Source organism: Acomys minous (assembly GCF_964271855.1).
Source record: "Acomys minous genome assembly, chromosome: 12".
Lineage (NCBI taxonomy): Eukaryota > Metazoa > Chordata > Mammalia > Rodentia > Muridae > Acomys > Acomys minous.
In genome coordinates, this window is record NC_140493.1 from 76,193,619 (window position 1) to 76,219,208 (window position 25,590).

At 53.4% G+C, this 25,590-nt stretch overlaps 2 protein-coding genes across 4 annotated transcripts; one reads left to right on the plus strand and one right to left on the minus strand.

The window, feature by feature from the left end:
- The first annotated feature begins 572 nt into the window (after positions 1–572).
- Positions 573–12,881, plus strand: RASL10B (RAS like family 10 member B). 3 transcript variants are annotated; one of them, XM_084749536.1, is made up of 4 exons: positions 573–766; positions 3,953–4,309; positions 9,680–9,804; positions 10,373–12,881. In XM_084749536.1, exons 2-4 carry the CDS (start codon positions 4,094–4,096, stop codon positions 10,641–10,643), a joined length of 612 nt encoding a protein of 203 aa, XP_084605662.1. In that variant the 5' UTR covers positions 573–766; positions 3,953–4,093; the 3' UTR covers positions 10,644–12,881. The 3 variants fall into 3 exon arrangements, with proteins under 3 accessions (XP_084605662.1, XP_084605663.1, XP_084605661.1); XM_084749537.1 differs by lacking the exon at positions 573–766 and adding an exon at positions 826–910; XM_084749535.1 differs by lacking the exon at positions 573–766 and adding an exon at positions 943–1,274.
- Positions 12,882–12,987: 106 nt separating this feature from the next.
- On the minus strand, positions 12,988–22,503 carry GAS2L2 (growth arrest specific 2 like 2). Its single transcript, XM_084749534.1, has 6 exons — positions 21,188–22,503; positions 19,163–19,404; positions 18,017–18,124; positions 16,680–16,776; positions 15,853–16,105; positions 12,988–15,240 (listed from the first exon to the last, which is right to left on the minus strand). Exons 1-6 carry the CDS (start codon positions 21,570–21,572, stop codon positions 13,731–13,733), a joined length of 2,595 nt encoding a protein of 864 aa, XP_084605660.1. The 5' UTR covers positions 21,573–22,503; the 3' UTR covers positions 12,988–13,730.
- Between the last annotated feature and the right edge of the window lie 3,087 nt (positions 22,504–25,590).

The window sequence follows — 25,590 nt, forward strand, 5'->3', positions numbered from 1 at the left end:
AGAGACCTCGTCTTAACCTTTCTCAGCCTCTTCTGACCCCATTCTTCCAGTCTGAAGGGTTCTGTCAGGTCTCTGGAAACCCTCCTGAACACCCTATAACTGCCCCAAGCCTCAGCTGGTCCCTCTAAAATGGACCACCTGATCTGCCCTCCAAGGCACTTTTTGACCTCGAACATAGGAGTTTTATCTTTGGCCTCCCCACTGGGCTGTGTGAGTCCTCTGCTGAGCTTCCCCCCTCCGCCCCGCCCCGCCTCCCCCCACAACCCCGCCCCGCCTCCCCCCCCAAGCTGCTGCCTTTGTATTCCACATTTTGCATTTAAGTAAGAGGAGTTACTCATCTTTTCTCAGCCTCGACGATCTCATCTGTGAAATGGGGGCAACCCGAACCTACTTTATAGAATGTTCTGGGGATTTAACTTGAGGACGAAGGCAAAGAAAGCTCTTACCACATTGGGATGTTACCTACTGACAAACATTATGTTGGTGAGGATTGTTTTAGAATGAACACAAGAGGCCCTCAAGCCTGGCAAATGCTGGGATCTCACAGAGGAGAGGGATCCGCAGCCCTAGAGGAGTGGAGGTCATGCTTTGGCAGGGGACCAGCTTTGCTTGGCGCTAGCCTGGCCTGCTGTTCCCTGCCGCAGTGAAGAGTGCGAGTGACCACCCTCTACTCCGTCCTTCAGGGGTGGAAGAGCAGGAATCTGGATGTCAGCACCCAGGAAAGGACACACACTGGGCACCTGCCAGTCACTGACTGACTGGATCGGTAAGGGTAAGGGTCAAAAGGACAGAACGTGGGGAGGAGGGGACACGCCTGGCCGAGCGCAGGGTGCGAGGCTGTGAGAGAAGGGAGTCGCAATGAAACTAGAAGCTCCCGGGCCTTTCCCGTCCCCGCCCCCAACTCCTCCAGGTTCGAGCCACATTCTCCCTGGGGAGAATCGGGAGGGAGATGAAGGTCGAAGTTAGGGACTGGGGAGCTGGTCCCGCGGCGCCCCAGTGAATCCGTCGGGCTCGCGGACCCAGCGGAACCCCCCCCCTTCCCCGCGCGCCCTCCTCCCCCTCCGCCGGCGCGAGTGGGGCGGCGCGCTCCGCAGGGCGAGCAGCTGAGCGACCCTCGGTGCCGCGGCCCCCCGCGCCCCAGCCCGCCGCGCCCGGGCCGCGGGCGGCGCCCCTCACTCTCCCCCCGGGCGGGGGAGCCCAAGGCAGCGCCGGAGCCCGGGGGGAGCGCTGCCGCGCCGGCCAGGGCAGGGGGCAGGCAGCCAGGACGGCCCCGGGTAAGCTGGAGGAGGCGGTGCGGGGCGGCCGCGGGGTGAGGGGCATCCCGGGGAAGGGGGCGGCGGGGAAGCTGCTGCGGGGGTGGAGCTGGGGCCAAGAGCCAGCGGGGCTCCTGCAGCCCCAACACTGCCATAGATCGGGTCATTGGGAGCCCGGCATCCTCCGGCGCCCCCACCCCCACGCGGACGTGGTAGGGACACACAGCGCGAGGACGTACCACCCGGCCTTTAGGATCCTCAGGAGCCCCTGACCTCCCCAGTGTGAGGTAGACACCCAAGGCATCCAGGCCCGGGAAAGGACTAGAAAGAGGCTGTGGCCCGAGTGTGTGACCCCCGTCTCTTGCTGGGAGCTGTCTGCAGACTCACTGCAGAATGCAGGCCCTGGGGGAAGCCCAGGGGGCCTGGGCCCTGCTTCCTGGGACAGACTTTTCACCTCCACATAAACCAGACATGTGGGCTTAGTAAAAAAACGCTTAGACCCAGGACCTGTGCCTGGGAAGAAGGAGGGGGCATCTGTCCCCCCCCTGAGTTGGAGACAGGGCCACACTTAGGCCTGGTAGTTCCAGAGGCTGGCCCATGCCTAGGGGACTGTTCTTGTAACCACTCTTGACTCCCAGGCTGTACCTGGTTTTTCCGTTTCTGCTATTACTCAGAAAGAGTTGGTTCTGGGGCTTGAGAATCGCAGGTAGGCTACATCCTGGAGCCTCCTCGCCACACCCAGAGAGTGACTCCCCGGCTGGCTCTGCTTCCTTGCTTCTTCGTTCTTTGCCCTCTCTAGCTGCCCAGGACTCCCCCATCCCCACCTGCTTGTGCTGTTATGTAATTAACCCAGCTGAGTCTCTTTGCCAAGCTGGTAGCATTCAGGGATGCCCCAGGGGCCTAAGGACCTGAAGGTGGTGTATGTGGTGGGAGGGTTGGTTCTGTCCTGGCTGGGAGCAGGCTCAGCAGATGAGCACCTGTTGGGGAAGGGACTTTGTGCATGAGGCACAAAGGAGGTTAGAGTCCTAAGCCTTAGCTAAGTCGGCTTCCTTCCCTAGGTCTCTGGGTCTAGATTTGATGGCGGTGGGTTTTTGTTCCTCAGTAAAATGAAAGGCATCGCATATGTGTACATGGATGCCCAGGTACACACACTACAAGTGTGTAGCCCATGCAACAATGGAGAGTAGCCCCCTTCCAAGATGGCCAGGAAGTCCACCTGAGCATCTGGGAAAAACCTTAGGTGATGAGTAGCCACTGTTCCGTTGTTACCTACCCTGTGCCAGGCACTGGGCTTTCCATGAACAACCTCCCAGAGCCTAGGTCATACTTTAGTGAATGGCAGAGCTGGGAATCAAACCATGATGGTTCTGACTCCAAACCCTGTCCTCTACTTACCATGGTGCACACATCCAGACTCATAGATTTGAACCAGAAAAGCCTGGGGGGCATTCAGCTTTGAATCATGCGCATATGAAAAGAACATGCGTCTACCAGAACACACACACACACACACACACACACACACGCACACGCACACGCGCACACACACACACACACACACACACACACACACACGTGCGCACTGAAAATCTTGGCATCATCACAGCCTAGTAAAACCACCCCTCTTCGTCCATTTACGACTTAGGATCAGCATCAGCATCCAGCCCAGGAGGAAGGTTTTCCCCCTTCTAGCTGAGAGATTTACTGAGGTTGTCTCTCGGAAGTGGGGGCTGTTGACTCCACTTCCCATATGTGCAGAGCCTGACTCCAAAGCAGATGTTTTACTCCCAGACCTACAGCTAAAAAAAATCACTAAAGCTGGGGTTTACGTCCAAGCTCTAAAAGTCACAGGAACTGAGCAAGCCAAAAGCTAATGAATCCATCTCCAGAGTCCAGCCCCTTCCTGGGCAGCAGCTGTGCCCACTTCCTGGCCAGTGCTGCCAGGCCCTCTGAGGCTCTAAGCCACAGCTTTTAGCCTGTCACTGTTTAAAAATCACTAAGCTTAAACACAATAGGCACTGCAACCTGGAGGAAGTGGTTCCTGCTCCTGGCTGTGTGGTTTGGAGCCCACGGAGCTTCTCTGAAGTGCAAATAGGAATACTTTTCCCTTAGGGGTATCGTATTGACCGAGGATAACCGTGTGGGCGGGCTAGCAGCCAGTGCTCAACTGCGTTTACTCTCCGGAGCCAATGCAGTCATCTAGTTCAGTGGGACTTTGGGAAATGCCAGGGGCATTTTGGGTCATCGTTGGTGACTGGAGGCTGCTGTGGGCACTTACCTCCCGAGAGCCACAAAAAATTAAGATGCCTGGAATATGAGAGCAGCTCTGCACACAGAAAAAGTTTTCTCCCCTGACGATGCCACTTGTTCTTTGGGCTGAGGTGGAGAGGAGTTGCTGTTTGTCCCAGGCTTGGGGCTGGGGCTGGAATTTGAATCCAGGTCTAACGCTCCCTCCACTGTGCAGCAAAAGTATGCTTTGGTTGAGGGGAATCAGACCTGGTAAAGAGTCAGGGGTTGTAAGAAGACCGGCTAAGGAAGGTGAGTAACTTGGGGGACAGATTGAGATGGGGGGGTTCTATCTAGAAAAGGAAGGCTTTCCAAGTGGCAATTGCAGCTTCAGCAAAGACACACAGCTGGGAAAATACAGCACAGGTCCAGGGATAAGCCAGAGCACTGAGCCCCCACCTCTTGTCCTCCAGTCTAGGTGGTGGCCACAGAGGGCCAGAGGCAAACAGAGGGAGCAATGGTTGGTCCTGACGGTGGCTGAGCCCCCAGCCCCTGGAATATGCAGCCCGGAGGAGCCCCAGGCAAGGACGCGGTGGCGGAGTGGGGCGGGAGGCATGGTCTCCACCTACCGGGTGGCCGTGCTGGGGGCGCGAGGTGTGGGCAAGAGTGCCATCGTGCGCCAGTTCTTATACAACGAGTTCAGCGAGGTCTGTGTGCCCACCACCGCCCGCCGCCTCTACCTGCCTGCTGTGGTCATGAACGGCCATGTGCACGACCTCCAGATCCTGGACTTCCCACCCATCAGCGCCTTCCCCGTCAACACACTGCAGGTAAGCGCCCTTGTCAGCAATCAGGCAACGTGGAAGGGGAAGTGGAAGTCCCACCCCTCTCTACTCCTCCAGCTTTGGCCCCACTGTCAGGAGCTCCCTCCTTTAAAGCCCGGTCGCAGGAAGGCGCTCGTTTGCGTGCTTAGTGAATCCAGAAGATGTTTGAGGATTGTTTAATGTGTGCCAACCCCTGCACTGGGCATCAGGACTGAATGGTCAGCAAATTCAGATATGGAAATTTGCTTTCAAGGAACTCGTAGTCTGATGAGAAAAGGCTAACAACAGGCAGTTATTACTACACGATGTAACGAACGTTGTGATTGGAGGAGGTGAGAGAGCTGGAGGGGGGGGCGGGCCCAAGCTGGAAGGGTCTAACCTAGTCAGGTGCGTGGGGTCACGGGAGGTGATGTCTCAACAAAGAAAGGGCAGTAGAAGAGGAGCAAAGAACACCGTCGGCCTGTTCTTCCTCAGCTCTGCCTGCCATGGCCTCAGGCCCTCGTCATCTGGAGAAGGGTGGGCAGGATGGACTGAGACCTGAGAAGGGGATGTTCTCAATGACTCTGGAGACCCCAGTCAGATCTCTTACCCAAGAGCCATTTCTCCCAGGTACCCCATCCCCTAGCCTCAGGACTGCCTCTGGGCTCCTTGGAGAGTTAGATTTAACTGGCTCCATTGCCTGCACCACCACCCCCCACCCCACCCCCACCCCCCCACCCCAGCCACCTTCCCCCTGCTTCTAGAACCAGGGCCACTACACTCTCTGGCTTGAGAGGAAGTTGACCTCAGGGGAAGCGGAACTCCCGGATGCATTTGCTGGTTGCAGAGGTTTATGGGCACATCAGACAAGAATGAACTAGTTGTAACAACGAATTCAGCATCTCAGGATGGGACCTGCAGGAGCACAACAGAGGTCTAAGCAACCCCAACAGGAGGGTCTCCTCAGCCCAGCCTGCTGTAAATACTTGACATGACACCCAGGGGAGAAACATGACCCAAGCATGTGATTCACTGGTGTGTCTGAGAGGTCAGGGCCGTGAGTCCCTGGCCAGGACCTTCTTGTTTCCCACTTGAAAACTTTGGTGAAACCCGGCTCCAAGTCCAACTTGCTCTTTCCACGATCAGCTATCTTTCCATCTTTACTAATTTTAGAACAGGTCGGACAGATGCAGTTTAAATGTCTGGGCTGTGGCTTAGAGGAATTTGTATTTCGCCTCTGCCCCTTCGCCCTGTGGTCACTCTCCCTAGCCACTCTCACTGATAGTTCATTGACACTCAAGTGAGAAACCATGTTTTCATTACACACACACACACACACACACACACACACACATAAAAGATACCACCACAATGTTCTTTGCCTTGTTTTGGTTGGTGTTTGATGCTTAGGAGAGAACCCAGAGTCTCTCACCTATGTTAAGTCAGCACTCTACCACTGAGCTGCATACCCAGGCTTGTACTTTGATTTTTGTTTGTTTTTATTAAGAGGCAGGATCAAGACTGGCCTTGAGCTTGAAATCCTTCTGCATACTCCTCAGAGTAGCTGGGATTACAGGCCTCACCTCCAAGCCTGGCCCTTGCTTCTTCAGCTGAACGGGTTGTTTGTTTGTTTATTTTGGGTTTGGTTTTGGTTTTTGTAGGGGGTTTGTTTTCGAGACAGGGTCTTCCTATGTAGCCCTAGATGTCCTGGAATTTACCTTGTAAGACTAGGTTCAAAGAGATCCATCTGCCTCTGCCTCTGCCTCTGCCTCTGCCTCCCGAGTATGGGATTATAGGTGTGTGCCACCACACAGCTGCTATTTCCTGTCCCTGTCTGGAGGGCATCCTCATCTCTTCTAATGGCTATTCAAAACTCCACTGCAAACAAGTTTCGTGTGGAGTCCTCTGTTCTAGGGCAAGTGGGTGCTTCCCAATCTTAAACCTTTGGGGTCAAGGCCAAAATGAATAAACAGTGCATAGGTCAGTTTGCACATAGGTCAATATATTTACAGGATCAATTGCTGGAAATGGCGTTGGTTCAAAAGATAAGTGAGCATGAAAGTTGGAAAGTGTCTCCAGAGTCCCTTCTTTGAAAGTTGTATGTGTGTCCTATGAGACGTTGGGATTTTTTTTTTTTTTTTTTTTTTTTTTTTGGTCACCCTAGAATACTGGTTCTCAACCTATGGGTCATGACCCTTTTGGGCATCACCTACCAGATCTTTACATTATGATCCAGAACAGCAGCAAAATTATGAAGTAGTAAATAAATAATTTTATGATTGGGGGTCACCACAACATGAGGAGCTGTGTGAAGGGGTTACAGCATTAGGAATGTTGAACACCGGCGCTCTAAAAAAACGAGGGAGGACATTTTCAGCGTGATATGTACTTGCATTTCTGATTGTGAGTGAAGAGCAGTTTTGTATGTTTTTAAGGCTTTTATGTTTCTGGTTTTTCTGAGAACTATTAATATCACTTGCCTGTTTTGGATTCTTATTATTAGGAAGGGGTTGTTTTTATTTTTGAGACAGGGTCTCATTTAGCTAACGCTGACCCAGAACTTTTTCTACAGCCAACAATGGCTTTGAACTCCTAAGCCTCCAGTCTCCACTTCCCAAGAGTTAGGGTTGAAGGCATGTAGCAGCATGCTTGGGTGACTCCTCCTCCTCCTCCTCCTCCTCCTCCTCCTCCCCTTCCTCCTCCTCTTTCATTTTTTGAGACAGGATGTCTCTACCTATAGCCTCTGATGTCCTGGAACTCACTCTGTAGGCCAGGATGGCCTCAAACTCATAGAAACCCACCTGCCCCTGCCTTCCAAGTGCTGGGATTAAAGGTGTGCGCCACCACCACCTGATGACCCCTTTCTCCTTGATTGACCCTTATATTAGATGCTAAAATCTCAAAGATTTCACTTTTGGTGCACAGTTAAGGGGCTTTGAGTACAGAAGTCTTAAGGGCTTAAGAAGAGACTTGGAAAGATTTACAATCAAATATAAACCTTAAGACTTGTGGAGGGTGGCTGTTGAGACAGGGTTTCTCTTTTAACCCTAGCTGTCCTGGACTTACTCTGTAAACCAGGCTGGCCTCTAACTCACAGAGATCCACCTGCCTCTGCCTCCCAAGTGCTGGGATTAAAGGGGTGTGTGTGCCACCACTCCCGGCTCAACCTTAAGACTCTTGATGGCCACTTTCTAGAAATAAGAGAATATTTGCTTGAGTCTGAGCGAGTTACTTTCCACAGTACCTTCTCCTCCAGAGCAGGAGGCTGAAGGTAGAGAGCTCATGCAGCCTGCCAGAGGAGATGTGCAGAGATGCCTAAAAACACACGGCTGGGGCAGGTGATTGGGCCCCTCCAACTTTTAGCCCCAGAGCTATGCTTCCAAGGGGCAGCTATGTTTCCATTTTTCCTCCTTTGTCCCTGTCTTTGTCACCTAGAGGCTGGTCCCAGGGCTTTGTGCATGATAGATATATCCCTTGCCATTGGGTCCACCCCCTGACTCAGTACAGCCCAAAGATGGCCTCTAGGGGAACACATTGGAGCCTTACGTGGAGCACACGGGCAGGAAGGCTGCACTTTCTCTGTTCCTCCCTTCAGTCAAGGGGGGGAGGGGGGTAGAGCAACAGCCTATCCAATCTGGAGCTTTCTGCTGGTCCCTTTTAGAAGTCTCCTGAGAGGAGTGTGTGGGAGGCATCCTGGGGTCCCCTTGAGGAGGCAGAATGTTGAAGGAGGGGCTGGGCTGTTGTTACCCTAAAAGTCTGGCAGCTTCTCTCTGGCAGCCCAGCAGAGAGCTCATGGACAGGAACCCATCCTTTCTCCCTCTTCCGGGGGGGAGGGTCTCCATCCCTCATGTGGGGTGACAGAGGAGCTGCATAGGCATGCCCCCCCCAAGACAATGGTGCCCCACCAGACACAGTGTTCCCTGGTCTAGGAGGAAGATGCTTTGTGATTTCCTACGTTCCTAGATCTGTCCTCTGCTTCCTGCCTCTGCACCAAAAAAAAAATTAAAACCTCAGCACAAAGATGCCACATCATCTCCCCAGGGAGATCCTCTGCAGCATCTCTCGAGCCCTTCTAAAGTCAGGCTCCACACTCCACAGCTGCTGCCCAAGTGTGCCCCTCTGCCTCAGCTGAAGCTCTCGCCTCAGCCGCATGCGAGCTGGGCCTGGCGGCACGCCTCCACCACCTTCTGGTCTTCCTCTTGTGTGGACTGGAGGTGGAACCGAGGGCCTCGCACAGGCCAGGCCGTGCTCTGTAACTGCACTGCACCCCTTTTCTTCTCATTCTAGTCTTTTCTGTGGGCCTCAGGCGAGAAGACCCTGCTCTCCTCCGCCCCAAAGCTTCGGGACCTCCGTTCTGCGTGCTGTCTTCCTTGAACAGACTTTTGCAATTACATCTGTTGGCAGATTAACTAGCTAATTAATCTCTTAGGGAACGTTCTCGTTAACACATTTAGCCTTTCCAAGGGCCTATTCATCCTGAGCTGAAGCCCCTCCCGTGAGGAGTTCTCACAGACAAAAATATTTAAAAATATTCACATAGTCAAGCCAGGCACGGTGGTGCACGTTTATGATCCCAGCATTTCAGAGGCAGAGGCAGGAGGATCAAGTGCCCAGTGCCTCCCTGCCCCTCCCCTCTCGCTCCCAGTTTCTATCTTTTTCAGGCTTGTGTTCAGGCATCAACCTGAGGGCTGTGTTAGGGATAGGACGCACCTTGTTCCCGCTTTGGGGGCGGGGAGGAGGGGGGGGGGACAAGTCGGGGTTTCAGCACCACGGAGAGAGCTCACCAGCACAGTTACAGCAGTTAAGAGGCTAAAAACTCACTGAGCAAGGGACAAGAGGAGGGGCTGTGAACAATGGAAATAGCCGGATCCTAGCCCTCTTAAGGTGCTCACTGCAGTTGTGAGGACCCGGAAATAAGATCATTGTAACCAGGGTTTAATCCACGACCTCAGACACAGGAAATGATGGGCACAGTGCTCTGCTTGCAGGAAAAAGTGGTAATTTGGGCCAGGAGACCCTTCAAGCTAAGCCTTGGAAGATAACATTACAGTATGTACAGACTGCTAGGTCAGGCCTGTGCTCTTAGGATAATTTATAAATGCACTTTGAACAAAGGAGTGGCTGGATGGACCAGACAGGTCTAACCTCCAGATCCAAACAAGATAGTATGGTGGGCCAGGAAGTCAGCCAGCTTGTGGCTTGCTCTACCCTGACGGGGGAGGGGAAGTTTCAGCTTTGAGCACCAGGGAACCTGGCCCTGTGGGATGGTTGGGGGGGGGGAGGGATAGAAAGTGTTGGTGTGGTGGCAGATAAGAGCACTGGCCGTTTGACAGGGTGGCTGGAGGCTGGGAGGCCTCTTGGCTGCTCTGACTGTGGTACTGGCCGGGGGTATTGCAGGAGTGGGCAGACGCCTGCTGCAGGGGACTCCGGAGCGTCCACGCCTACATCCTGGTCTATGACATCTGCTGCTTTGACAGCTTTGAGTACGTCAAGACTATCCGTCAGCAGATCCTGGAGACAAGGTGAGGAGCTGTGACAATCTATTGCTACCTCAGTGGATGCCCTACTAGCCTGTCCCCACCTCATCCCCCCAAAAAGGTACAGGGGTGGGGGGGCTGGTAGTGCAGGGGTCACAGGTGATGTGTATGCATTTTCTGGTTCCCACGAGTCCCCAAGCCTCTTTTCCCTTTTGGGGCAGGGTTTCAGTGTGTAGCCAGGCTGGTTTTCAATTCCACCCCCACCCCACCCCCACCTCAGGCCTCCGAGGGCTGTAATTACAGGTGTGGGTCACATACTCCACTTCTGTTGACTCATTTTGGGACCCTGACTTATGACGTGGCTACACTAACAGTTTAGAGCAGGGGTTGGGGGGTGCATTGCCACGGATCGGTTGACATGTAAGTCTCAATTTCCTTGTTTGTAAAATAGGCGGAACAATAGTATCGACTTTTTTGGATCCAAAGATGTGCCTTTTAGAGATGTAATCTTCCCCATGGGGTTGGGGCTGCACCTGGATCAGAGAGCATGGTAGCTCGGAGCCCAGGAGTTGCTAGCCTGGCAGCGCCCTCAGATTTCTGCCTCCACCCGCAGGGTGATCGGCACCTCAGAGACACCCATCATCATTGTGGGCAACAAGCGCGACCTGCAACGCGGACGCGTGATTCCACGCTGGAACGTGTCGCACTTGGTGCGCAAGACCTGGAAGTGCGGCTACGTGGAGTGCTCCGCCAAGTACAACTGGCACATCCTGCTGCTCTTCAGTGAGCTGCTCAAGAGTGTGGGCTGCGCCCGCTGCAAACACGTGCACGCCGCCCTGCGCTTCCAGGGCGCCCTGCGCCGCAACCGCTGCGCCATCATGTGATGCCCTCCTGCGCGCCCTGCGGCAACACTGTCTCAGCAGAAGGGAGGGAAGGGCGGGGTCAGCCTTCCGCGAGACTCCTGGGCCAGAGCAGGGAACCCCCCCCCCCCCGAGGCAAACTCTGGGCTCCCGGCCTGAAGCACCCCTACAGCCACACACCTCCCCCCACGAGAATCAGAGGGCAAGAAGGACCCTCCTTGCCAATCCCCAAATCTTCCCTTCCAACCTGGGTATCCCTGGGTCAGCCACCTTCAGCGCTGTAGTATAGTGCCGGGTCCCAGGAGGGACCACAACCTGTGGGCCAACCAGTGGGTGAGCGTGTGAAATGGAAGGTGGGGTGAGAAGGTGCTGTCTTGGCCAGCCGGGCCCCTGCCAATCTAACCCACAGTGTGTCTGTCTTTACCCAGTGTCCCCTTTTCCAATGTCTGTCCTCTCAAGGGTCTGGCAGTACTCATTTGTCCTATCTACCCTCTGGTGTCCCTCCCCAGCCCACCCCCCAGCTCCGCTCACAGGGCTCTCACTTCGTCCACCCCCTTGTCACAGATCCTGGCAGCTTTGTGATGCCAGGCCTTCTCACCGGCAGCGCCAGCGGCACAGGGCAGAGAGATGCATGTGGCCCAAGGACCAAAGCCAAAGGGTCCGAGGGCTGAGGTCCGACAGCCGTTAGGGAGAGAAAGCTGAGCTCTCTCTCTCTCTCATCCAGGAAGACTTCCCTGCCCAGCAGCCCCCCCAGAGACGCAACCACCTACCTTCCAGCCTTAACTCAATGGTCCCTGCCGGGTGCCCCTCACCCCCCTGATCCCAAAGCCAGATTTCCCCAGGGCTAAAGTTCTTTCTGTTTTGTCTGACACTGTGGAGAGGAAACTCCTCAAAGGAGGATAATTTTCTCTCCGTGATGCTAGGTCCCACTTCTATTACCTCCTGCACTGAGATGGTCAGCTACGTTGGGGGATGTGGAGTTTGTGGGAGACTGGTGATGATGGGCAAGATGGTACCCAGGAGGGGGTCAGCTTATGGTAGTGATGATTCTGTGTCTCAGTCCGACCTCAGTCCAACTGCCTAAGACTCTGCCTCCATCAGGTCTCAGCCTTGATCAGTCTGTGTAGGGGCAGAGCCAGGAAAAGAATAAAACTGAGGGAGATTCTTGTGCCTGGGGGAGATAGGCATGCATCCCCACCCATAGGTGGAGGCCCTCAGGATCTGACCCCTACTCCCAAACACCAGATTGGCCCTTTGCCCTAACTCACCCACCCCATTTTCCCTGGCTGCCTGGCCGGGTTTCTACCTCTCGTCACCGGAGCTGATCACTGTCAGTTTTGTACCGATTTAGAAATAATAATAATGGAGATTCCAGGAATGGCCCGAGCGATTGCTCAGGGGGGACTTAGAGGGTGGGAGGAAGAAGTGGTGCCATGGCCTCTGCCCCGCCCCCTGACCAAGGAAAGTTCTGGAGGCTGAACCCTCAGCCTCAGCCCTGGTCCGGTTGGGCGCATAATGAGGGCCCTTTGTCAAGAGGGTCCATAGCCTTGGCCAAGGCTGCAGTGCTCAGACCAGGAAACCAGGTACCCTGAGAGGTGATGGGGGGGGGCAGGGAGGAATCTGGGGGCAGGGCAGGGGTAGGGGTGTTCCCGTGTGGGAGGGAACCTATGATTCTCTCTTCACCTTCCTCTACTGAATCTCACTCCCTCCACCCATGGGGGCACTGCAGTACAGCAGCAGCAGCCCTGACCTTGGGCAACCTAACGTTCTGGGTCCTAGTCCTTGCTGTCCCACACTAATTTAGGGCTAGCGACTTGCCCTCTCTGAGCCTCCCTCTGAAACAGAGGCGGTGGCTCCCCTTCCCCACACTTCAGAGTGGCTGGGAGGGTAAGGAGGAGGGTCTTCCTGTGCTGCAGCCCCACCACTGGTTCCTCGGGGGGCGTGGGGGGAAAGATGGCAGTGTCTCGTGTGCCCCATCACCCCCTCACTCTGAGGCACTCAAGGTGAGGGTGGGGGATTCAGGCCTCTGGCTGCCCTCATGGAGGGGGGTAGTCATTGGAATGTAGCCCCCCTCACCCTTTCCTCTTCACCCCAGGTCTTGGATTTCAGGCCCCTGCACCCCATTATGAGTCTCTGTCCTCCCCCCCCCCACCTCCCCCAACCAGGGTTTCCCACACAGGGTCTGGAAGTCTGTGTGACACCCATTGAGCTGTTACTGGAAGTCAGATTAAAAATCAGGGAGTGTTTTCCCTCGTTTCTCTACCTCAGTGTCAGCTCTGTTGCTGAGGAGCGGGTCCTTGAAGTGCATGTATGTGTGTGCTGTGTGAAAAGAGTGGTGCTCCTCACCTGAAAGACCAGGTCAAACAAGAGATGGCTCCAAGGAAACCGGTCCTGGATGTAACTCCTTTCCCTCCTGCTAGTCCCAGCCACACAAGAGGGTATGGTACCATCACCTGCCTTCACAGCTGCCTGCAAGACTGGATCCTAACTTCTCCTGACTCCCAGTCAGAGTCAAATGTGAGGCCACTGCGCCATAGCTCCTGAGATACTGAAGTGTGATGGATACTACCAGCCCTCTTTTCGCCCTAAGGCATCCCTGTTCTCAGGACCAGGGGCAAATCTTTGAAGTCCATGTCGAACGGGGTGACCTTCCTGAGCCTCTGCAGCACCACCCTTGTCGCTGTCCCAGGTCCTGAGCACCAAGAGCTGCTAAGGAAGCCTCCCTCCACCTTGTCCCCAAGTCACTTCCAGCAGAGACAATGTTTGAAGTCACACCTCTCTCTACTTCTACGGTCTTAGGGGAAGGGACCCAAAAAGCTGAGGCTCAAGGACAGACCCACATGTGTTTAATAACTTACAGCTGTGGAAGTGTCCAGAGGCTGAGGGGGGAGGTGGGCAAACAATAAGCTATTGTTGGATTCTTCCACGTCACTGCTGGCCTGATGCTGGCTTGCAGTGGGGGTGTATAGGCTGCTCTTTTGCTCAACTGAACACATAGGGTCTTCAGACTTACTCCTAGCCAAGCCCCTGTGCTGAGTGAGGGACTGTCCTTTCTCACACACACGTTGCACTGCACACATGTTGCTGTGCTCCTGCCTGTCAGTGAACTCTTCAAACCCAAGATTCCTCCTCAGGTGGAAATGGGGTTCCATCAAGCTGTGGAGGTTCCTGGATCTCCAAAGGCTGGGTGCTGCTCTCCAATGAGGTGCTGGCTTCTTTCTTTTTCTCTTCCTCCTCCCTTTCACCTGCTTGATTCACCTGGGGAGTGGCCTCTCCCTTGCCACTCAATGTAACTTTCAATAGCCGGCTGCCAGGAGCTGTCTTGGCTGGACCCAGGCAAAGGTAAGCCAGTGGCTTGGGAATTCTGGAAGGTCTTTTCTCAGGCCTGTGGTCTCTACGGGGACGGATTCTGGGTCTCAGCTTCAGCTTGTAAATGGATGGGACCTTCTGGGGCTTGCGGAGGGTTCTCTTTCCCTTGCCCAGGCCTACCTTGGCTTTGTCAGAACTGAGATCTGAGCATGAGCGTGTGGCAGCCTCTGGGGTGGCAGGCACAGTCAAAGTGGAACAGTTCTGCCCTCTTGCAGGTGGCATAGTCCTCACTGTGGCTTCCTTGGCACCCAGGCTTGCCTTTGTCCTTGGCCCCCTCTCTCTGGGTCCTAGTTTCTCTTTGGGGCTTCCTGGGCTAACATCTGGCTTAGGGGGCCCTTTGGGGCTTACCTTCCAGGATTTCAGATCCACTTTAAGGAGGGGTGGGGGGCCATGAACCAATTCCTCAATGACCTTATCATAAGGACCCCCAGGCTCAGGCCACCTGCCACCCAGGCTGGGAACATAGACCCCACTTCGAGGGATGACTCGAGACCTTGTACCCTGAGTGCAGGCAGCCTCTACCTCCAGCAGTTCCATGTTGGCCACAATCTCCTCTTCAAGGCTACCATAGAGAGTTTGTTCTCTGGTCCTGCCCAGGGAAAGAGAGGTGTGCCTCCCCTTCCACTGCTGTGTGCCCAGGCTCCTGGGACTCTCAGTATCTGAAGTAAACTGCATGTCCACCTGGTGGTCCCCATGGCTTGTGTCCACAGAGCGATGCCCATTTGTGGATCTATCTGGGTTCCCTGTCAGGGCCCTTGATGTGACGTGGCCTCTCCCTATGGAGACTTCATCTTCAGTGCCCAAAGAGCTTCTTCCTGGAGTTGGGGGTCGGGCAGAGGGTAGCCGGATGGGGATCTTGGTGAGCCCTTTGCCAGGGGTTGGGGATTGAATAGACATGGGCTCACTGAGCTGTGGGGAGGCACCCCGATGCAGGAGCCAAATGCTGTGAGGATTGGCTAGGCTAGAGGAACGAGGTGAGGGAGACGGTCCTGTTGTCAATGTCCCTTTACTGGTGGCCTCAGGGATTTGGAGCCTCTCTGGGGCAGGGGCCTTAGTGTGTCTTCCTCCTCGGCTGTGTATTTCCTTGTGAGCCCAAGCTGTGAGAGTCCTTCCTCTGTGCAGCTCAGCCAGGCATCTGTTCTCTCTCTTCCCTGACAGGGTACTCCGTAGGTCCGAGCCTCTACACGTAGATGAGAATTGGGGACTAGGTGACAACATCCTCTGAGACGGAGTCATTGGTCTCTCTTGGGACCTGAAAAGAAGAAAAACAGAGTGGGAAGGAAGACTCAGGATAATCAGAGGCATTTCCCACAGAAACACCACGGGGGGGGGGTACGGGGTGGGGGGAGCTTTGAGGACCAGTGTTCTTCCTTACAACAAGCCAAGAGGCCCCTATGCTGTCATCTTGCAGCCTGTGCTCCCTTGTTCCCCATGTAGCAGATGGATGGTAACTTCAGACCAATCAATGGGAGATTCCAGACCAGAAGACTAATTAATAATCAATGCTATCCATATCTGGGGGCAGGTCTCAGTCTTAGCTGTATCATGAACCGGAAGAATATTGAATATGGCCATCGACTTTCTGTGCTTCAGCCTTCTTGTCTATGGCACTTGTGCGTGCTAGGGGAGTGTTGTCCCGCTGGGCTATATGGCTTTGTGATATGGCCTCCCTAAGCAGCCCAGGAAGGGACCAAATTCACAATCCTCTTGCCTTAGCTGTCTGAATGCTAGGACTCTAGGCATGTGCCACCATACTTGGCACATGTGAAGGTTTGTTGTGGTAAGACATTGTTTCCTTTATCTTGGGAGATGAGCCACTGAGAAGAGAATACAGGGGAGACCCTTCCATGTACCTCTCTTGTACCTTAGTGGTGGAGCCATCTCTCTGAGGGTTCTGGCCCCTGATCCCCGTTCACCATGGGGTCCAGGAGAAGAGGGAGTAGGGGGCCTCAGCTTTCGGCTGAAAGAGGTGTATGTCTTCCAGTCCACCGGAGGCAGTGGGCTCTGGGAGCGGCTGATGGTCATTGTAGGCTGGGGCTGTGAGGGCCCATCCTGCACCGTCACTTCATGCTGCACTGGTGGTCCCGGGGGCTTCAGGAAACTGCCTGGTTTGTGGGCTACCAAAATAGGCCCCGGGAAAAGCAGAAGAAAGGAGTTCAGTTCCTGTTTGTGAAACTCAATATTCCTCCTCTCCACACTGTCGAATTCTTATTCCCCCTTATATGCACCAGAGCCTACAGTGGCAGTCGCAGTTTCTACAAAGGGGCTCAGGGGACACAACCTGGGTCAGAGAACCTAGATCAGAATTTGCTGAAAACTATGTTGTACTGCAGATCTGCAACTTTTAATCGGAATGTATGCTTATTCGAGGTGACTTGATGTATTGATGAAGATTAGAGAAAAACTGAAAACTTTCCCAGTCAAGACTTCAGGCTACCTGTGTGACCTCCCAGCCAGACCTGAGCTCTACTGAGATGCACCTTGGCCAATGCTGTTATTGCGTGCCTTGAGTGCCACCTTCTGGTTACTCTTAGTATTGTGCCATGGCCACCCCTCGGTCCTCACCCATGGTCCCCTGTACAGCTGGAGGCCCTGGAGATCAGGCCTCTTGGCCCTCCCACAGGTGGCCTCCCAGTCAGAAGGTTTGTCTCTCTAACCAGCCCCACTGAGAAAAACTCTTGGGGAACTCACAGAGGGACGTGCACCGGCAGGGGTCATGTTTATCCAGATAATGACCCAGCGTGTCCCAGCCGCCCCCAACACGCACCATGACGTGGCTCCGGAGAATCTGAGGGGCAAAGATACGCTTGAGAGCTGGGTAGAAGGCTTCCCCTATTCCTGTATAGTCCCTTACACATGTGTGTGGTTGAGAAAACAGGATGTTTTGCTGTTTAGTCTCTTACCCATGACTGGCATCAGACATCACTTGTCAAGGGTGGGGGCCAAACTGGCAAACAGGAAGTTGTGTACCCACAACTGGACAAAGGATCACATAGGCATTTGAGTAACCAGCCGGGTCCCGGGACACTCTTGTTGCTATACAGGGGTTTGCACCTGTCTCTGCTTGCAATTGGTATGAGACCATCATGCCTCTGTGATGTGTGACAGAGACCGTGGGAGCCCTGCCCAAATGAAACAGGTCCCATTGTCTTTGCAGACTTTAATGGCCACAGCTCAAAAGTGGGGCCACAATCCTTGTCCCATACCCACAGCACAAGACTGTTTATTGTCTCGGGGCCTAAGGGGGGGCTCAAGTTGTTGGCTCTGCTCCTAGGTGTGCCCTGTGCCCAAGGGAAGGGCTTGACCATGCCCAGCTGCTGTCCACAGACCGTCTCTGGGGAGGCAAAGCCGGGCATGAGGAAGGGCTAGTGGGAAGCCCATCCCAGCCTGCTCACTCAACGGAATGGGTGGGCCAGGGTCTGAGTGGTGTGAACTTTGGGATCCACATGGCTGGGGCTGCACACGGAACACAAACCCAGCCTCTCAGGCCCCCTCACTCTGACCTGTCCTGTGGGATGGCAAAGTGAGGGTACCTTTTTCTTTTTTTAAAAAAAGATTTATTCATTTATTATTATGTATACAATGTTCTTTCTGCATGTACACCTGCACACCAGAATAGGGCACCAGATCACATTATAGATGGTTGTGGGCCACCATATGGTTGCTGGGAATTGAACTCAGGACCTGTGGAAGAACAGCCAGTGCTCTTAACCTCTGAGCTATCTCTCCAGCCCATGCGGGTAGCTTTCTCATATACCCTATTTCTGCCTGGGGATACCCTGTAGACTCAGCTCTAATGGCGGTGCCGGTGCCGGCGCCGGCTGCAGTGAGGGGAGGAAGGGACAGGCTTGTCAACTTTCCCTGGGATCTTCTGGAAAATTCCAAGGTAGGGGCGAGCATCAAGGCCTGGTGACTTGGGGTGTATGACGGCTGACTTCCTGTCCTTGCCTTCAGGCTCAGCCGAGGTTCTATGGAGAGAAACCCCATTTACTGACCCTGGATGTCCCTTCCCCTTGGGCCAGACTTACCCTGATGAAGATGAGCGTGTTGGAGTCCCCCACTCTGTACTTCCCCTCAGATATCTTGATCATGGAGAACTGCACTGGGCACGTGCAGTGGCTCACGAGGCTCTGCACCTGTGGATGGTGGCGGAGGCTCAGCTCTCTTCTCTGCCTCAGTACCATAGTCCATTCTGAGTCAAGCTAAACTAGGTGCCTGACTACTGAGAGCTGCTGCCCCAGGGCTGGGGTGAGAGTTGGGGGCTGAGAGGCATGTAGGAAGAGAAGGCCTTTAAGAATCACACCTGAGCCAGGCGTGGTGGCCTCGTGCCTTTAATCCCAGCACTTGGGAGACAGAGGCAGGTGGATCACTGTTGAGTTCGACGCCAGCCTGGTCTACAAAGAGAGTCCAGGACAGCCAAGTCTACACAGAGAAACCCTGTCTCGAAAAACCAAAACCAAAACCAAAAAAAAAAAAAAAAAAAAAAGAATCCCACCTGGAGGAGCCCCCTGTGGTCCACTTTCCCTGCTGCTGGCAGTGGGATACAGTGGGCTGTGCTGTCTGACCAGCATGGAGCACCCATTGCATCACAGGCCTTCAGCTGAGAAGCCTTCCAGAAGGATGGCTTGGGCTCATGAGTTTGAGATCACGTTTGGCAACATAACAAGGGAAGGGAAAGAGAAGAGCAAAACAGAAGAGAAGAAGGGGGGGGGGAGGGGAGAGAAGAAAGATGAAAGAAAAAAGGAAGAGCCCTCTGGGAGCCCCATTTTTCTCAGTGATGGGAACAAGGCTAGCCTCAGGGACGTGTCTCCTCCTTGATAGGATTTCACTCTGGAAACTGTCCCGTGCACTTTATGTCGGTTCACTTAATTCTCACAGCAATCCCAGGGGATGGGTACTGTGCCTCGTCACACTACATGCTGGCGAACCGAGGATCCGAAAGGTTAAACTTTCCCAAAGGCACCTGAAAAAGTTACCTGGTGACAAGGAAGCCATGCTCTTGGCACCCACTCCGAGGGGCTGAATGAGAGGTGTGCTCTGATGGGCTGGTGCAAAGGTGGTTAAGTGACAATAGCCACTGTCACTTGTAGATAGAGTCAGGGCAGGGCAGTTGGGACTGAGGAAGAGGAGGGCAGGATACAAGCTGGCCCTGAGGGCGTAGCCAGGCACCTCACCATCTGGTCCAGGTTGCGGAAGTGGCAAGGCCTGCGGATCGGGGGTGCAGGCGGTGGTGGGTCCAGCGAGGGCAGGGCCAGGTCACGCCTCAGCTCCTCATCAATTTCCTCTTCCAGATGCACCAAGGCTGGCGCTGGCACACCGAAGCGCCAGGCGCGGCGACCTAGCTCCAGCAGACACAACACCACGCTCTTCACATTCTTGCGCAGCACCAAGTCCTCTGTCTCAAACATGAGCACCTCTGGCAAAGGAGAGAAGGGCGCGGCTTAAGTCTGCCCCCCCCCCCCCCCCGCCGCTGGAGCCCATCCTAAGGCGTGGGTATCAGACCCCGGAGGGTGCTTGGGTCTCAGGATCTCGGGTTGAGGAGGCTCCTAGAAGGGGTCCACACAAGGTAGCCAGGGTAACTACAGAAGCAGGTAAGGCGAAAGTATTTGGAGCCTGGCTGAGCTTAGAACTCTCTATATCTGGCTCTCCTCTGATCCCCTTAGCCACTCAGAAGACCTCAAGAACAGGAAGCACTTGCTCTCTCTTCCTATCCATCTTCCGGACACCCCAAATTCAGCTCTAGATAACCAGGCTGACGTTGCTATAGTCAAGTACCCCAGCCTGTAAGGCTCAGTCCAGGAGTCTCCTGGTGGCTATGCGCCCACCAAGCTCTTCCCAGAGTCCCAGTTTTCATCTTCTGAAAAATGGGGGTGTGGCCTATCTCTTGGGGCCTGGTACTAGGAATGGAGCCCAAGGCCTGGTACATAAGCTACATCATTAGCTTTGATCAACCCTTAATCCATCCCCTTAATTCCTGCCACCAGCCAGGAGTCCAAACCTGACCCTTTCCCTGTCTCACTCCAGTTACCTCTGGCCTGAAGAATTGTGAAATCACACCTCATCCCATTGCTGGGTTCAAGGCCCAAAACTGTCACTCCGCGACCCCTACAAGTACCCGCAGGACTGTGCCCACCCCTACAGAATCCTCCCTTCCCCGATCACCACCCTTGAGCTTCCCCACCCCAACCCGTTAGTATGGTGGTTCTCAACCTGTGGGTCGCGACCCCTGAAAGGTGACTGCCTAGCTTATATTCCGTGTATCTGATACTTACATTATGATTCACGGCTGTAGCAAAATGAGAGTTATGAAGTAGAAACGAAAATAATTTTGTGGTTGGAGTTAGGTCACCAGAACATGAGAAACTAGGAACTTTGAGAGCCACTTTAGTCCTTCATGCTCGCTGGCCAGCTTCTCCCAGTTTATCTATCTTTCATGTGCTTTGCCACTGCTCTCCCCTTGCCAGATAATTCCCTCTCCCAAACCTCTCTCTCTCTCTCTCTCTCTCTCTCTCTCTCTCTCTCTCTCTCTCTCTCTCTCCGCCCCCCTCTATCTTAATATTTATTTTTTAAAATTTATTATGTGTACAGTGTTCTGTTTGCATGTATGCCTGCACCCCAGAAGAGGGCACCAGACCTCATTATAGATGGCTGTGAGCCACCATGTGGTTGCTGGGAATTGAACTCAGGACCTTGGGAAGAGCGGGACAGTGTTCTTAACCCCTGAGTCATCTCTCCAGCCCCCCAAACTTCTCTCTTTAGCTCAAATCTCCTCCCTCTTGTTGCCCTTGCTGGCGTCACCACTGTGCCATGAGGCTGCTGTAACCATTCCAGACCCCACATCACACACCAGCCTCTGAAGCGCATGTCACCCTGGGCTGTAACTTCTGAATCTATTCATCGGCCGTCCCTCCTAGACCATGCACTGCTGGGCGTTTGGGTCTTGTTCCTCTCAGTCCTTGGTACCCAGCATGCATTGGAAACAGAAGAGGTGATGCACCTGTCTCCATGGGTTTAATCGTTGGTCATGAGTGTGTGTTTACTAAGGATTTACTATGATGTGGAGAAAAAGAAGAGCTACCTCATGGGAGATCTAGAAGGACACCTCCACTCCTGACCCCCCCACCCCCGGATCTAACTTAGCTGGTGTCTCCAAGTGATGCTCACCCCGACCAGATAAAGGTCTGAGACGGGTGCGTTACCTTGGATGCCCATCTCCTTGCGACACCACTGGATGAAGTTGGAAATGTTGTCCCTGGCCTGGAAGGTGCCTGGCTGAGCAGCCCTGTTGCAGACAACTCCAGCCTGGGGCATGGGAATCTTCTGGGCTCGGTCAGGTGCCTCAGCCAGGAAGACCAGGGCAGCCTCTGTGACCACGTTGGCATGCTGGCACAACACTAGGCCAGTCTCCAGCACCTGCAGGAAGTTGGCTGCGTCAATGTCCAGCCCGTACAGATCCCGAAGCCACTCAGCCAGGTCTTCCTTCATGGCTTCCAAGTACTGCTCGCTGGACTTGAAGGGCCGGATGCTGCGCACAGGAGGCCCTGGGGTCCTGGGCCTCGTCCTGTGTCCCCCAAGCTGAGACATGGCTGGAACCGAAGGATGGGAGGGAGGTAGAAGCCTTCTGTCCCCCACTGCTGTCTCTCTAGTCCTACTTCCTGTTAAGTCAACGTGCTGGCCCAGTTCTCCTTGGTTCAATAGATTCCTTTCTACCCTCCTAGAGCCCTGAACTTCTGGATGTGCAGCTTGCTGCTGGCTTCAGCCTCTGGGCCATGCCCAGCCCCCACTGCCCACATTCCTCAATCCCTGCCTGAACTTTCTGTTTGGTGGCCCTGCAGTGACCTCGCTCTCTTGCTCTAGCTCTCTCTGCGGCTGCGGCTGCTCTTCCACTCAGAGTTCAGTGCTTCCAGGACTGGTGGAAGCTGCAGGCACTCCTCTCAAGGCTAGACAGGTCTTCTGCCGCCTGCCTCCGGACCTGCCACTGTCCGACCCCGCCTGGAAGCCTTGAAGACAAGCATCTAGGCTGCAGCCTCTGCTTTCCTTCCTCTCCTTGGAGACGGCAGCTGCTACAAACACTCCTTGTTAACCCCCCCCCTCCCCCGGCAGCCAAGCGCCTGCTGGCTGCTGGCCTGAGCAGAGGGAGCAGCCCAGAGAGGGCGGGTCTGGGTTCTCTGGCCCAGTTGACTCCTTGTGGAGGAATTTGGGGGAGCTGAAGGAGGAGTACAAGGGCATGGTCTTGGGGGGAAGTGGTTAGTGAGCATTAGAGAATGAGTGAGCGTGAAAGACACACAGAAATAGAGCCCCCAAAACAGGAGTGTTGCCCCAAATTCCTCTGGAGGTGGCATACAAGCCCTGGTTTCTCTGTGCCTTAGTTTCTCAGCTGTCTGAGGGAAGAGAAATATCTACCCTTCTAGGGTGTCGTGAGGCTCGGTGACTTTTCCAGCAGTGCTGTCTACACACAGTGATTCCCATCTGCTCTGGAGAATTTGTTGTATCCATGTGATTCTTCTAGAACAATCTCAGCCTGTGGTCACAGCAATGCATTCATTCAACAATGATCTCTCTCCTCTCTCTCTCTCTCTCTATTATTATTATTATTATTATTATTATTATTATTATTATTATTAGGGGGGGGACAGTGTCTCCGTGCAGCCCTGGCTGTCCTGGAACTCATTCTGTAGACCAGGCTGGCCTCGAACTCACAGAGATCCACCTGCCTCTGCCTCCCGAGTGCTGGGGTTACAGGTGTGCGCCACCACGCCCAGCTAAAGAAAGATTTCTTAAGCTTCTCCTATGTGCCCACTATCATGGGGCTGAGAATACAGCAACAAAGAAAACGGCCACCGCCTGAACTCATGGAGGCTACAGGCTACATATGTGTTACCAGATGATGGGGGAGGGGTGTAGCTAAACAAGCCTGGTTAAGAGTCCTGGCACAGTGCTGTGATTTCAGCATGGGGGGAGGGGGGGCTGAGGTAGAGGATGAAGAATTCAAAGCCTACATAGCAAACTCAAGTCCAGAGCGTCATACGCGGTGAGACCCTGCCTCAAAAACCAAAAGACAAAACAAATAACAACAAAACAAGTGTGTGGTCAACCGGAGGGACAGTATAGGAGAAGAGAGTGGCAGCTTTATAGGGGGTGATACCATCCATTAAGAGGCAGCCTTGATGATAAGGTGCCATCTGGGCAGAGGCATGAGGACACAGGACACAGGAGGAAGAAGCGGCCAGTGCTGAGGCTGGGATGCAGGAGCATGCTTGGTATGGTCTAAGAATAGCAGTACTTTAAAAAGAAAGAATAGCAAGGAGACGGGGCTGGAGAGAGGGTTCTGCAGCACTTAAGAGGGATTGCTGCTTCTCTAGAGGACTTGGGTTTGGTTCCCAGCACCCACGTGACAGCTCACATCTGTCTATAACTCCCACTCCAGGGTATCGAACACCCTTTTCTGACCTCCATGGGTACCTGTACACACATGGCATACAGACACACACACACACACACACACACACACACACAGACACACACAGACACACACAGACACAAACAGACACACAGACACACACACACATACACACACACACACACACACACACACACATATATATATATATGTATATATATATATATATATATATATATATATATATATATCCATAAGTAAAAAGTTTTGAGAAAGTAAAGAGGGCTGGGGAGACAGCTCAGTAGTTAAGAGGACCTGAGTTCAGTTCCCAGAATCCACATGATGGCTCATAGTTACTGGTCGCTCCAATTCCAGGGTATCAGACACCCTTTTCTGGCCTCTGCTGGCAATAGGCAGGCACATAGTGTGCATACACATATGTAGGCAAACACTCATACACATATACACATAAAATAAAAATATGTAATCTTTATTTAAAAAAAAAAAAAGAAAAGGACAAGCTGGAGAGATGGCTCAGAGGTTACGAGCTCCGCTGCTCCTTCAAAGCACCTGGGTTTGATTCCCAGCACCCACAGAGCAGCCCACAACCACAACCACAACTCCAGCTGCAGGGGATCCAACGCCCTCTTCTGACCTCCATGGATACCAGGGCAGGGATACACCTGGTATACGTATATACAGGCAGGCATGGTAAATAAATAAAAATAGATAAGAATAGTTAAAAAAAAAAAAAAAAAAAAAAGGACAGACATGTGGCTAAGAGAAATGAGGCCACGAGCCAGACAGTGCCTGGCAGGTGAATGCCACAATGCGTTTTCTTTGAGTGAAATGGCAAGTGTAGAGTTTAGGGTAGAGAAGGGACATGTCCTGACTCAGGCAACCTGTGTGGAGGAACCTCAGGACCACAGGTGTAACTGGACAACATTTGAAATCCTGGCACCATCTAAGGAGAGGCAATGGCAGCTTAGACCAGGAGATGACAAGTGGCTACATTCCCTGTGGCCCCCCACAGAATTCATAGGATTGGTCAAAGCAAGGTGTTCAGCCTTGGCATCCTGAGCCTCTGCCTAGCTAGTTCTTTGTTGTAGAGGGCTGTCCTGAGCAGCCCAGGACATTTGTCAGAACGCCTGACCTCTACCCACCAAATGCCCATAGTACATACCCCAGCCTGTTACAGCATCAAAGAACATCTGCAGCTATTGCCACATTATCCTCTGAATGGTAAAAAACATCTTCCCCCTTCTCCACCATGGGAGCTTCTGATGTTCACGATCATAAGACTCAGAGTCATCCACACAGAGCTCTGTTTGTGATAAAAAAAAAAAAACCTTTTTAATTTTAATTTTATTTACTTCATGTGTGGGACTCTTTTGTCTGCATGTATGTCTGTGCATCACGTGCACACCTGGTACCCGAGAGGCTGAAGAGGGCACTAAGTCCCATTGGACTAGAGTTACAAAGGGTCTGAGTCACCATATGAGTGAATTAGGAATTAAGCTCAGGTCCTCTGGGAGAGCACCCAGTGCTCTTAACTGCTGAGACATCTCCCCAGCCCCCTTCTCTGTGGCTGTTAAGTTGCAGCTACAAGAAGACGTGTTTCTCCCAACTGGGTTAGGGTTTTAGGAATAATGATGTGAAGCCATGTTGTCTGCATGGCTTCTGCAATGGGGCAAGGAAGCTGACACACAAACACGAAATAGAGCGGCAGAGAACCTGTGGGTACACAAGACCTTGGGGTACAGAGGACCGTATGGTACTGGAGTTCTTGTTTTTGGTATCTAATGGCTAACCACTTGTCTCCATGTCAGTCGGGGTCAGGCCAGATAGCAAGCCAAAAGGCTCATACAAAAGGAAAGATTACCTCTCTCACTCTATTTAATCTCTCGTTTTCCTTCCCTCCCACTGTTGTAAAAGATCTCTTCCCCCATAAATGTATGGGTGTGTCAGCCACATAGGGTCTCAGCTTACCTGTTTGCCCTTCTGGTCCCCCACACTTAATCTACCACACACTTCGTCTTATTTGAGACAATTTACCAGTTCCTATAAACCATGTGTAAACCTTCTGAAGTGGCCAATTTGGCTTCCAATACTTTTGAGAAAGGACTGTGACATCTGTTTCTGTATCCACCAAACCTTCTTTTTCAACACCATTTATTTGTACCATTAATTTAGGTCTCTGAT